Source organism: Corythoichthys intestinalis, chromosome 20 (genome assembly GCF_030265065.1).
Source record: "Corythoichthys intestinalis isolate RoL2023-P3 chromosome 20, ASM3026506v1, whole genome shotgun sequence".
NCBI lineage: Eukaryota > Metazoa > Chordata > Actinopteri > Syngnathiformes > Syngnathidae > Corythoichthys > Corythoichthys intestinalis.
The window spans coordinates 16,448,517-16,462,094 of record NC_080414.1 but is presented as its reverse complement, the minus strand read 5'-3'; the positions used below and the strand labels follow the sequence as shown (position 1 = coordinate 16,462,094).

Below are 13,578 nucleotides of genomic sequence, written 5' to 3'. Positions count from 1 at the left end.
GCGCACGTGCACATTTCCCTTCATAGGAAGTAACAAAGTTCAAATACTTTTGTACTTGAGTAGATTTTTCAGTTATCTTTAGTTCTTTCAAACTCTGAAGATAGTAAAACATCAGATTTAGATTTATTGAAAGAAACTGGGACAGCAGCAAAACTAACTAGAAAAGCAAATTTTGAACAGTCAAAAAGATATAAAATAAGTTAAAAAAAAAAAAACTTTGAACCCAGGGAGCATTACTGCATGAAAATTGGATTAACAAAGGTAAAAGACTTGAGTCACTCCTTGGGAATCTTATTAGCGTAGACATGTCTTTAATGTATCAGATTAAGAGAATGAATGAAGTTGACAGGCGTGGGTGTTTACAGTAATTTGCCACCATCACATTTAGGGCGGGTCAGGGTTTACCTGTTGCCAGGGTGCTGACTGTGTTGTTTGTGGGCGTGGCTTTAGTAGAAATCACCTGATTGTTGAAAAGGGGCAATCCCTTTAACAAAAGAGGAAAAGAATATACAGTGATCCCTCGCTACTTCTCGCTTCAAACTTCACGCTCTCAGTCCATCGTGGATTTTTTTTTTTTTTCCAATTAAAAAAATTAATAAATAAAGATGAGCCATCCCGAGCTGATCACGTAGTCTCACTCTCCCTCCTGCTGCTCTTTGTTGGTCAGGCAGTGCACTTGAGTTGCTTATTAAAGTTAACATGATTGACAGACGTTTAATGTTTGATCTTGCCACAAACGAATGGAAGCAGAGACTTCAAATCATTGTTTAACTTGTTAAACCAGGGGTGGGCAAACTTTTCCACAAAGGGCCGCTGTGGGTGTGAGTTTTTGCTGCAACCCATCAAGAGGACACCTTTTCACCAATCTGGTGTGTTATAAGTGCAATCAGTTGATTGCAGTCAGGTGCTTCTTGTTTCCATTGAAACCTCATTGGTTAAAAGCTCTGTACTGGATCAGTTGGAACAAAGACCAGGACCCACAGCGGCTCTCGAGGACCGGTTTTCCCACCCCTGTGTTAAACAGTTGCTGTGGCAACTCATTTGAGTGGACTCACTCACTGAAGCATTTAATAAAGACAAGCATTTTGTACTTTAAACTTGTTTAAAAATGATTTGGTGGGACAGTAACATGTTTAAAACTTATCATAATTATTACATTTGAAGTGCTTAAAAACCATTTATTTAAATATGTCTACAAATACATGTTTTTTTTTTTAATTATACTTTTGGGACACTTCAAATCATCGTTTGACTTGTTAAACAGTTGCTGTGGCAACTCATTTGAGTGGACTCACTGAATGAAGCATTTAATAAAGACAAGCATTTCATACTTTAATCTTGTTTAAAAATGATTCGGTGAGACAGTAACATGTTTAAAACTTATCATAATTATTGCATTTGAATTGCTTAAGAAACATTTATTTAAATTAGGGCTGTCAAAATTATCGCGTTAATGGGCAGTAATTTTTTTTTTTTTAATTAATCACGTTATTTGACGCAATTAACGCACATGCCCCGCTCAGACAGATTTAAATGACAGTACAGTGAAATGTCCACATGTTAATTGTGTTGCGACTGATTTTATAGGCTTCAGCACCCATGAGCATTGTGTAAGTAATTATTGACATCAACAATGGCGGGCTACTAGGTTATTTTTTTGATTGAAATTTTTACAAATTTTATTAAAACGAAAACATTAAGAGGGGTTTTAATATAAGATTTCCATAACTTGTAATAACATTTATCTTTTAAGAACTACAAGTCTTTCTATCCATGGATCGCTTTAACAGAATGTTAATAATGTTAATGCCATCTTGTTGATTTATTATTATAATAAACAAATACAGTCCCTATGTACCGTATGTTGACTGTATATATCCATCTTGTGTCTTATCTTTCCATTCCAACAATAATTTACAGAAAAATATGGCATATTTTATAGATGGTTTGAATTGCGATTAATTGTGATTAATTTTTAAGCTGTAATTAACTCGATTAAAAATTTTAATCGTTTGACAGCCCTAATTTAAATATATCTATAAATCCATAAAATGCTTTTTAGTTGTACTTTTGGGAAAAAGTAAAAAAAAAATTAAAAAAAAAAAAAAGTCTTATATGTATCTCTTTCCAATGCTAAATCTGAATAAATACATTGAACACGCACAAAAAAACATTACATTTTGATATTTTTTAGATATTTTATTTTATTTTTTTTTATTTTTGTTTAATGGGGGGGCGCTATTTCGCGGTTTTTCACTTATCACGGCGGGTTGTGGTCCCCATTACCTGCAAAAAACGATGGATCGCTGTATTTACTCTGGCCAAAACATGAAACTTAGTAGACTGTGCGTACACTCCGGTGCTGGAGGTGGCGCACGAGAAACGCAATCGTTTCCTGTGTAGAACCGAGCGCGGCGTCCTAAACTCTGTCTAGCGTGGACCCTCCCACTAGAGCTAAGAGTGACACGCCATTTAATCGCTGTCTGGCCTTACGTTTCTCGGAAACGGCACGGAAACCTAAGATCCGAGCGCTTCCACGTTGAAAATATTTTTAAAAATTACATTGAGGACAACCGCCGTCGAACAAGCAACGCCGAATCTCGTCGACATGGGCATTCGAAAACGGAGCAACAAGAGCCCGCCGGTGATGAGCCACGAGTTCGTCATCCAGAACCATGCCGATATTGTGGCCTGCGTTGCTATGGTGTTCCTCCTCGGCCTCATGTTCGAGGTAAATGCCGATATGCACGTTCGATAGATGGGTAATGCCTGTGTGGAAGTACGGCGGAGCTCCAGGAGCCGACCGCCCGGTGCTCGACTCTCCTTCGCCCGCCAGCTAAGTACTGTCCACGGCTCTCTTGCTCGCCTTTCTTCGCGGTGTTACTTCCTCCTGCCAGAAAAAAGTTTATCCATTTTATACACTCGCGTCGCCTGTTTTGCTATTTGAAACCCACTAAAGTACAAATTCAGTTGAATATATCAATGGTATTCCCCTTTTTTTAGTCTCCGATTGCCGTATGGGAACATTTGGAATCAACAGGCGCACTTTCGTAACATAATAAGTTCATTGAACGCAACACTTTGTGTTTATTAAAAATAAGCATTTGTCACAATTTTGTTTTTGGCGCTCTTTTGTCGTCATTGATCAGGTAAAACGCGAGTTATACATAGTTTACACCTATGGTTGTCTGTATTACGTGGCATTGTAAGGGAGGGCTGCCAACATTCAGTCTAACGACGAACCCCAACTTTGTTTCTTGCTGTTTTTAGCGGAATGCTAACCACAATCGGAAAGTAGTTTAACTTCTTGACCTATTTTACCATTCATTTATCCATAAATCTTAGTTTAAAGCCTTTTTTCAAAATGAAATTATTAAATTTCCCACGGGGTTGAGGTGCATTGAATGCAACGTCGTCATTAAAAGAAATCATCGGACGCGCAACAATTGCATCAAAATGGATTTTAGTGAGAAAACAAAATGACTAAGACTGGCAAAAAAACAAAACAAAACAAAAAAACACGAAGATTAATCACATGGTTGCAGCTACACGCATTCTCGTTTGTTTTTACCAACATTTCAGAAATCCGAGTGTCTTGAATGCAACACTTTCACTGTTGAAGGGTATAATAAAGAACAACCGAAGAAAACAAATAACGAAACGTTTTTACATTAAAATATTTTAACACCCTTTTGTCTTGATTTAACAGGTGACGTCTAAATTTGCAGTGTTGTTCATCACAGTGCAGTACAACGTCACCATCTCAACGAACGGTAAGAAAAATTAAAATTTGAAGAAAAATATTGACACTATTTTAATCAGTTCGTATTTGTCAAGTTCTCTTCTAGCGAGTCCAGCTTGTTTGAAGGTTAACAGACTTCTTTGGCAGCCTTTTTTTAAACATCAAATGCAGCATCAGGCTTATCTGACAGCTCTGTAACTTATTTACAGATGTGTCTTGACTAAAGCACATTTAAGAGGGTTTTTAATCAAAGAATTTACCCATTTACGGAGGTTTGTGATTGTAAGATTACTATTCTTTTGACTGATTTCACATTTTATCGTGATAAGGTTGACATTAGGCAAAACATCAATGCAGTTCCTTCCTGGTCTTGTTTGTGTCTTTTGAATCAAAATTATTAGCTACATAATTATTCTACACTTCTATGATAACTTTACGACAAAAAAAATGAAGTACAAATAAGGTGAAGTGTCTAAAAATCCAGGTGAGCTGAACCAGGAAGGAATTGCTTAATTTTTGCAGAATGTGGATGTCAAAGTTAGCACATAAAAGGGGAACTTTATAACATTATATTGTTGAACTTTTTGCGTAAGGTCATTAGAACAAACAGTATGTGATACTGTGTTTTTATTGTTTTTCTGTTTGTTGTTGTTGTTGTTTTTTGTGTAACATTATTTGGGGTGGCAATATTTTACAAATAGTTTTTCATCCACATTTTTTGGGGTGGGCACTTTTTTTTTTTTTAAACTTCTTTTCCTCAGAGTAGGACTTTTTCCAATTTGCTGCTTCAATGGTAACAGTTTTTGTCTTATAACATTACATTTTTATTTTTGTACATGAATGTAAAGGTGTTTGTTTTGTTTTTTTTTAGTCGTGTTGAAAAGAAAGATTACACTTTTGGGTGGGTTAAAACTACAAGTAGAAAAAAAAAATCCTAAAATTACTCTCATCAAAAATAAGACAGTTTTGTATTGAGGAGATAAAATGCAATGGAATTTCATGATTTTTATTCTTGTAACTGCATTTTATCATCGTAATTTTTTTTCTCTTAAAAAGATGTACGTCTTTGAGGGTTGAAATTACAGATCAAAAACCTCATTTTTTTCCCCAGTTTTTTGTTTAAATCCCACAAAATATCCCGTTTTTGTCACCAGAAACATTTTCTATGACTTCCCCCCCGTGACCGACACACCGTCATATTTAATCAATTTAAATCTCAAGCATCACTTAGGCAAGTGTCGCTCCCAGCCACGATTTTTTAAATAACCACCACACGTCTGTTGTCAAAAAAAAGGTCCCGAGGAGACACCTGTCAACCACTTCCACAACGGCATCAAAGACCTGGCCACCATTTTTTTCTACATGCTGGTGGCAATCATCATGCATGCCATCATCCAGGAGTACGTCCTTGATGTGAGTGTGAAGCGCCAACGCTCATAACGCCCGCCGCCCAGCCGCATTGCTGTCTAATTGCTGTTTCTGGATGCGCAGAAACTCAATCGGAAAAAACACTTCTCCAAAACCAAACACAGCAAGTTCAACGAGTCAGGCCAGCTTAGCGCTTTCTACTTATTTTCCTTTGGCTGGGGTGCTAGCATCCTTCTCTCTGTGAGTATTCCGTTCATTCCAGGAATCCCTGCTTGTTAAAAACATCATAATAACCTTGTAAAATATGTTTCTGCATGGCAGGAGAACTTCCTGTCCAATCCGAGTTTGCTCTGGGAAGGCTACCCTCACATGTTAATGCCGTAAGTAGCTTGCTCACTTGAATTTCGAGTAGATTCGTACTAATGCTAGGTTTTTGCCAGGAGAAGCGAGCTGTTCAGCTAGCTGTTATTGCTGATAAATGGGAAAAAACATATTTACCGTAATTTTCGGACTATAGGCCGCTACATTTTTCCCTCATTTTGAATCCTGCGGCTTATAGTCCAGTGCGGCTTAATTGTTGATTCATTAAGTGTCATACGGCAAATTATGTCACTAACTCCATTTATGTCCAGCTCGGATGTTTTACATCCATTTAAAAGTGAGATAATTTGCCGGATGACACAAAATGACATCTGTCGTGTCAGTGTCATGTCATAATTATGATGGGTTTATGACAGTCTAATGGCCCCAGTGTCAAATAAAGTGTAACTAAAAACCAGCAATTATTGAAACAACTGGAACAGTAAGTGAAGAAATAATTAGCACAGAACATGAATTTTGATTGGTATTTACATCTGTAGCGCAGCACTGCATGCTAGGAGGCATGTTGGACGCCAGTAGTGTTAACAGCTGGTGGCAGCAGAGGTTGACTATTTCACCCAAGGGAGCAGTGATGGCCAAATGAAGCTTCTTGAAGCAATAATGGTGGTTCATTTGGTCTTATGACAGTCTTACAATGCCACTGTCAAATAAAGTGTTATCGGTTAATATATGTTGTAAATATCCCAACAATAAAACTTGTGAATAATTACCGCCATCTCCCTTCTCTGCTTTGGGGTCCAATTCCCCAGCGCAACCTAACAGTTACATCCAGTATGGGGGTGTGCGAGAGATCTGCAGGGTGGAAGCCAACATAAATAGTCAGAAATGTCAACAAATCTTAGCTGCCTCTTACATTCCTAACCATAAAAAGGGACAAATTCTGCAGCAGGATGGTGCTCCATCGCATACTTCAATCTCTACCTCAAAGTTCCTCAAGGCAAAGAAAATCAAGATCGTCCAGGACTGGCCAGCCCAGTCACCAGACATGAACATCATTGAGCATGTCTGGGGTAGGATGAAAGAGGAAGCATGGAAGACAAAACCCAAGAATGTTGATGAACTCTGGGAGGCATGCAAGACTGCTTTCTTTGATGTTCCTGATGACTTTGTCAATAAATTGTATGAATCCTTGCCGAACCGCATGGAAGTCATACAAAATATTAAATTCCCATAATACAGAGAGGACAGCTGCGGCTCAGAGTCCACTGCGGCTTATATATTAACAAATGCCGTTTTCGTGTCAAATTTGGTGGGTGGCGGCTTATAGTCAGGTGCGCCTTATAGTTGAAAATTACAGTATATAATAGAGAAAAATGAGTATTCAAAATGAACTTTGACCGCCCTGTTCGCACCCTAGAGGTTTCATCAGCCAATAGATCTCTAAAGCACACCTGAAGAGTGCTCAGACCCTCTATTTGCTAACTGACAACCTACCGTCAACAATAAGTCCACAATTAATTAATGCAACTAAGCCCTGATGATGAATGTTTGTCAGGATAAGTAAATCAAGAGAATACAAAGACTGTATTGCCATTGCATAGAGTGCGATATTTAAATTTTTGCCATAATGTGCACCACATAAAACAAAAGCAAAAGTACAATTGGGCCAATATAAAAAAATAAATAAATAAATAAAAACATTACAGTGTACACAGATTGGGAATAAAGTGAATAAGTGACTAGTAGCAAGTGGTGATGTAGTGGTAATGACAATTTACAGTACTCAGACAAGGAGGCAGTTGGCTGACTTGATATGAGCAAATGACAGTTTGTGCATAGATATTGATTTACCGTAATTTCCCGAATATAAAGCACACCCGTGTATAACGCGCTCCCCAAATTTACTTGTAAAATCTAGGGGAAATTATTGTACCCGTGTATAACGCGCACCCTAGTTATAGCACCAATAAATAGAAGAATACAAGAAAACAGAGCTCGTGTACAGAAACAGAAATGTCATTTTACTGACTGGTGAAACACAGCACAAGCATAGCACATTGGTAGGTCAAAACATTACCGTAAACTGACAGTATGCACGGTAATAATATGATCTGACAACTTCTCCAACCTACCAAAATCCAGGAGAAAACAAAACAGATGTGACTTTTCTTTTAAAGGGTGCTGTATAACTTGATCGTTTCATCATGATGAATAAATGTTTCTTCCATGGATTGATACGGTAAAATAAAAGTGAGGACCGAAGTCGGAAATCGGAACGAGCGCATCGCTACTGTAACAAGAGGAACTATTGTTAGTTGGGTTTGAGTTTCCCGAGGGACAGATATAGTTGACGGACACAGGAACTGTGTTGTTATGTTATGGTCCGAGTTGCCGAGTTGCAATAAAAGTTGACTCAAATGAGTTCAAGAAACTAAATTCTGTGCTTTATGAAGAGCGAAAAAAGCAGAATTCAACACAGACGAAATCATTCGACCAATCAGAGTGAAGTATTACCAAAACAAAAATGGTGACGTCATGTACCGTAATGGTCGGCAACGGATCGCTGCATACGTTTTCTTTAACACAACATGCCCGTATCAATAAAAAAAAATCGGTCTTTATATATATATATCTATATTAGGGCTGTCAAAATTATCGCGTTAACGCGCGGTAATTAATTTTTTTAATTAACCATGTTAAAATATTTGACGCAATTAACACACATGTCCCGCTCAGAAAGTATTCTGCCTTTTGGTAAGTTTTACAGCAAGGCTTTTTATGCTGTCCAACAGCGAACTCTTGTGGCCACTTTGCGACATGGTTTATTGTTTTCTTACCAGTTCATTATGGCTGCACGACGTCTCGGGCTGATAATGTTGTGCTTATATGATCCTTGGACAAGATTTGTCTGTAAGTATGGTTGTTGTAAAGAATGTACATATTATGTTAGTAAGCGAAATGTTATATTTTTTGTATGAGACGCTTTTTGTTTATGTTTAGTGAACCTGTATAGCGTGCTAAGCTAACGTTGTTGCTAATGCAATGCTTGTGTACTTTTATTTTGTAGTTTTACGACGGTCTAAAGAGGACAATGGTTTGAGGCCATTTTATTAATAAATCAGATGAAAAAGGAAGAATTATTCAGGCGTCGTTCACTAGCTGTCTAGCTTTGGAAAAAGTAGACGCTTCGGAGTGAGGACAGCATAGACAGATTTAAATGACAGTAGAGTGAAATGCCCACTACAGTCCTTATGTACCGTATGTTGAATGTATATCTTGTGTCTTATCTTTCCATTCCAACAATTTATTTTACAGAATATATATATAATTTACAGAAAAAATATGGCATATTTTATAGACGGTTTGAATTGCGATTAATTGCGATTAATTACGATTAATTAATTTTTAAGCTATAATTAACTCGATTAAAAATTTTAATCGTTTGACAGCCCTAATCTATATATATATATATATATATATATATATATATATATACACATTTCTGTCTCAATCCCTGTACCCGTGTATAATGCGCACCATGATTTTACAAGTTGATTTGGGGGGGGGGGGGGGGGGGTGCACGTTATATTCGGGAAATTACGGTAATAGTGCAAAAATGCTATAATGTAACTGTACAAATATTGCATATGCAGTACCCAGATTGAGACAGATGTCTAAGAAAATATTACTTAATGACATGCATGTGGCAATGTTGTGGCAGTAGCAGTGCAATGATATGAACTCATTGGCTGCCACCGACAGAAATAACTTCAAATCCATTTGAAATGGTATGGTGGCTTCATTCAGTGTCACCCTCCCACTTCAAATGGAGTGTAAGTCTACCTATGATAAACATGCACATGATAGGGTGGACATCTAGTATTGTCAATGGCACTGAAAGAGTTATATGGCCCAACAGGCTGCAGATGAAATTCTACTACATCTGCCAGATTGGCTACTGGCTTCACGCGCTTCCTGAACTCTACTTCCAGAAGACTAAAAAGGTAACAGTACGTGATTGTAAGAACATAGTTTGTTTTACGAATGCCTGATTTATTTCATCGTCCATTAAAAAAAAAAAAAAAATGGTAAAATGGTATTCTACCACTTTGTTTTCCACATGCATAGAACCAGTTGATAATATTGTAATCCCACTTTTGGACCCCCCGCTGTTACTTCCTCTGGCTCTTCCTCAGTTGAAGTTGCATTGTTTGCAAAGAATTGGCGTTTTGGTAGCGTCTAAATATTTTTCCTTTCTTTGTGTGTGTACCGTCTTCAGGAGGACATTCCTCGTCAGCTGGTTTACATCTCCCTGTACTTGGTCCACATTGCCAGCGCCTACATTCTCAAGTATGACACACATACAGATTATTATTATGTGATAAGGCTTTGTGAGTTAATTCACATGTTTATTAACAATAATTTCATTGTGAGTTCCGTTCCTGCGCTGGCAACGTAACCCGAATTTCCGCGCAAGTCAGAATTAAGGTCTAGGAGTGGGAATCTCTTGGTACCTCACGATACGATACGATTTGTGATACAAAGCTCACGATAACGATGATCTGACGATATGGCAATACAACGGTGATCGATACATTGGTCAGGAAATCATTATAGGATATTCTACAAACAACTAATAAACAGAAAAACAAGCTTCTGCTGTGAATTGGAATCAGTTCATCACTAGTAGACGTCCAATCCATTTGAACTTCAAACGGATTGAACGTCTATGGGCATCAGTGGCAGCCAAATGCCAGGCAATGAGGTAATTTTCGGCCATTTAAGGTCATTTACCTGTTTATTTTCAGTTTCATGTTGACTTTGGGGTATTTTATGGATCACTTCCTGTTTATTTTGAGTTACACAACAGGAAGTGACCTGGGAATGACCCAAATGAATAGGCAGTGACTCAAGTCAACAGGAATTTACCTGTAAATGCCCTAAAATGAACAGCATGTAAATGCCCTGAAAATCGTACCAAAAGACTGAATGACTGGTTTTAAATGAACAAACGTTCCCAGTCTAAATGGATTGATCTTTGAGCACCGTCAATGGCAGCCGTAGAGTTAACTGAGACACTATTATGGTGGAAGATTTTGGTAGCCTGTTGTTGTTTCCTTTTTTTTTTTAAACATTGACACCTTTTTAAAACAATATCCCGATTCTTGGCAGGAGCATATCGATAACCTTTTGGGATACCAAGTATCACAATATCACCATTTCAATAAATTGTCACTAGAGGCATGCGAAATTTCCGATTCTAGATTATTCGCGATTCAGCTGTGGATGATTCGAGAACGATTCACAAACATCCAAATTCCGATTATTGAATTATACCAGGTAAAGCAGAACTAAAACGCAGTCAGCGCGGTCTTCAGGACGTAATGAGAAACGGACCGAGAGCAAATATCATGTTCACCTCATGCCGCTAAATAAAAAAACAAAAATACCTGACTGCGGCCGACAGCTGGTTCAAACAACGCCCAGTTGCTAGTTGCTACACACATACGGCCACATACGGCTATAGTAGATATCACATATATGCAGAACTAGATGCTAAATGACAGACTACGGCGGTGTTAGAACATATAAAAAGAACTAGATGCGAAACGACAGGCTTGCTGTTTAGTAGTTGCCGCGTTGTAAACAGCTGCAATCTTAAAGCAGTACTCTGTTGTAGCGAACCTAATTAACTTTTTTATCTGAAATACTCCTAAATCAGCAAAATTTTGACTTGAATCTATCTTTAAATAATGAAACAGTTTTAAAACTTTGACATATTGTAAGTAGATCGAAGGGAAATTATGGAATAACGGGAGCAATTTTATCAACTTTCACATCATTAAATTAATTGAATGTAGTTTAAAGCTGCTGATACAGAATGGGGACTTGAGTATTTTCTTGAATGTTTTTAACTGTTAACTTGATACTTAAATATTAGTTTGGTTTACCCCAATAGGATTTTTAAACCATTTTGTAACTAATGTACAAAACATTAAAAGGGGGGGGTTTGGGTGACATCAATAATCGATTTATAATCGAATCTGAGCCTCTGAATCATAATCGAAATCGAATCGTTAGGTACCCAAAGATTCCCACCTGCCAACCCACCCCTAGAATTAACCCTTTAATTATCCCTTTAAAAAAAAAAAGTAGGCTGGCCCAAAATCTCAAAATAACTATCCAAAAACGTATTATATGTCATATTAATAAAATAAAGTAAAAATAATTGTGTTAAATGCAGTCTTAAGGCATTGTTGAAGATTAAAAATAACAAGTCCCTTCCATCGCACAATGAATTTGTCATACATAAATAGCATGCAATAAAACTGTCTGAAAATAAAATCAAACCAGTTGACAGTTTACAATTATGAAGGAGGTAGAGTGTTGATGTTGAAATGAATAAATAGATTAATAACAATGAATCATTATCAGTACATGATAATAGTAGCAGCATTGACAATGAGGTCAATGATTACATGTTTGCATTGAGAAAGTTGACGGCTTTGGGGAAGAAGCTATTCTTCACTCTCTTTGTTCTCGCCATGATGCACCTGTAGCGTCTACCGGAGGGAGTTCGAATAGTTGAGACCCAGGATGATAAATGTCTCTGCTGAGGCAGCGGGAGAAGTAGACTTCAGTCGATGTGGGTAGAGGGCAGCCAACAATTCTGAGTTGCTTTCACTGTCCTCTGGAGTCTCTCTCTGCGCATAAGTGCAGCTCTCATACCAGGCAGTGATGCAGTAGGTAAGCAGACTCTCGATGGTACCATTGTAGAAGGACAGCAGCTTGTACGGGGCATGCTTCCTTAGGAGACGCTGTAAATGCAGTCGCAGCTGGGCTTTCTTAAAACCCTAAACCCTTGAAGTGATGTTAACTTACCAGGAGAGGTCATCGCAGATTTGAATGCCAATTTAAAAGTGTGGAGTCTCCCTACGCGCTTTCCATTGATGATGAGCGGAGGAGGTTCGGTACGGTTCCTCCTGAAGTCAACAATGAGCTCTTTTGTCTTTGCGGTGTTCAGCGCTAGGTTGTTAAATGAACACCAGGAAGTGAGTCTCAGGATCTCTTCCCAGTAGGCAGCCTCGTCACCACTGGAGATCAGTCCACGGACAGTGGTGTCGTCGGCAAACTTTACAATTAAGTTGTAGTAATTAGGCTGCAGTCAGAGGTGTTAAAGCAGTAGAGAAGAGGGCTAAGCACGCAGCCTTGTGGTGTTCCAGTGCTCAGTGGAGGAGTGGTGGGGGCCAAGTTTCACAACCTAGGGTCTGTTGGGCAAGAAATTCATGTTCCAGGAGCAGGTCCATGAGGTGAGGCCCAACGTAGTGAGTTTGTCGATTTTCAAATGTTTAAACGCCGAACTATAATCCAAGAAGAGCATCCTGGCATAGTTGTGTTGTTGATCCAGTTGACTGAGCACAGCCTGCAGAGCTATAGTGATTGCATTCTCCGTGTATCGGTTCGGCCGGTAAGCAAACTGGTGGGAATTGAGTGTGGGCGGAGATTGTCCTTGTGCAGAAGGACCAGCCTTTCAAAACACTTCATAATAACTGGGATTAGGGCGAATAGGGGTAGTCATTGGGGCGGCATATAGGAGTCCTCTTTGGAACTGGGATGATTGTTGTAGATTTGAGGCAGGTGGGGACCAAAGCTTAGGATAAGGAAAGGTTGAAGATCTTGCAGAAGATGTGGGACAGCTGCTCCGCACAAGCTTTGAGCAGTTTTTGTGATATCGCAGCTTTCCACGAGTTCATTGCTCGGAAAACACGCCTCACCTCTGTCTCCACTAGGGTGATTGGGTGGGGTGCAGGGTCCGGAGAATAGAGTAATATTTCATTAATATGACTCCATGTTTAAAATTAAAGTTTGCTATGTACTACTTTTGTATGCATTATTATACAGGATGCAATTAATCTCTCAGTTAATTATATTTACGGCGAATTACAACTCGTTTGTGGAGTCCAATCATTTTGAACTGGGAAGGGGTGGCAGCGAATGAACATTCGTTTATTCGCTGCCAGCCTCCCACTTCAAGTGGATTAGACTTCCATCGCTGTCAAGAGCAGCTAATGATTTAATATAGGTTAGGGATGTCCCAGATCCGATCACGTGATCAGAAATCGAGCCGATGGGGCCATTTTTCAGAG

The 13,578-nt window shown here is 38.6% G+C and overlaps 1 protein-coding gene across 2 annotated transcripts in view; it reads left to right on the top strand.

The window, feature by feature from the left end:
- tram1 (translocation associated membrane protein 1) overlaps nucleotides 1-13,578 on the top strand; it is a 133,374-nt gene that overhangs the window by 113,572 nt on the left and 6,224 nt on the right. The window contains exons 1-7 of one of the 2 annotated variants that reach the window (XM_057823733.1): nucleotides 2,415-2,731; nucleotides 3,710-3,773; nucleotides 5,037-5,155; nucleotides 5,234-5,350; nucleotides 5,432-5,490; nucleotides 9,351-9,435; nucleotides 9,711-9,781. In XM_057823733.1, coding sequence (XP_057679716.1) covers nucleotides 2,609-2,731; nucleotides 3,710-3,773; nucleotides 5,037-5,155; nucleotides 5,234-5,350; nucleotides 5,432-5,490; nucleotides 9,351-9,435; nucleotides 9,711-9,781 — 638 coding nt within the window. In that variant the 5' untranslated portion in view covers nucleotides 2,415-2,608. Of the gene's footprint in view, nucleotides 1-2,414; nucleotides 2,732-3,709; nucleotides 3,774-5,036; nucleotides 5,156-5,233; nucleotides 5,351-5,431; nucleotides 5,491-9,350; nucleotides 9,436-9,710; nucleotides 9,782-13,578 lie in introns of those variants that run through there. The other variant, XM_057823734.1, reaches the window with a different exon arrangement.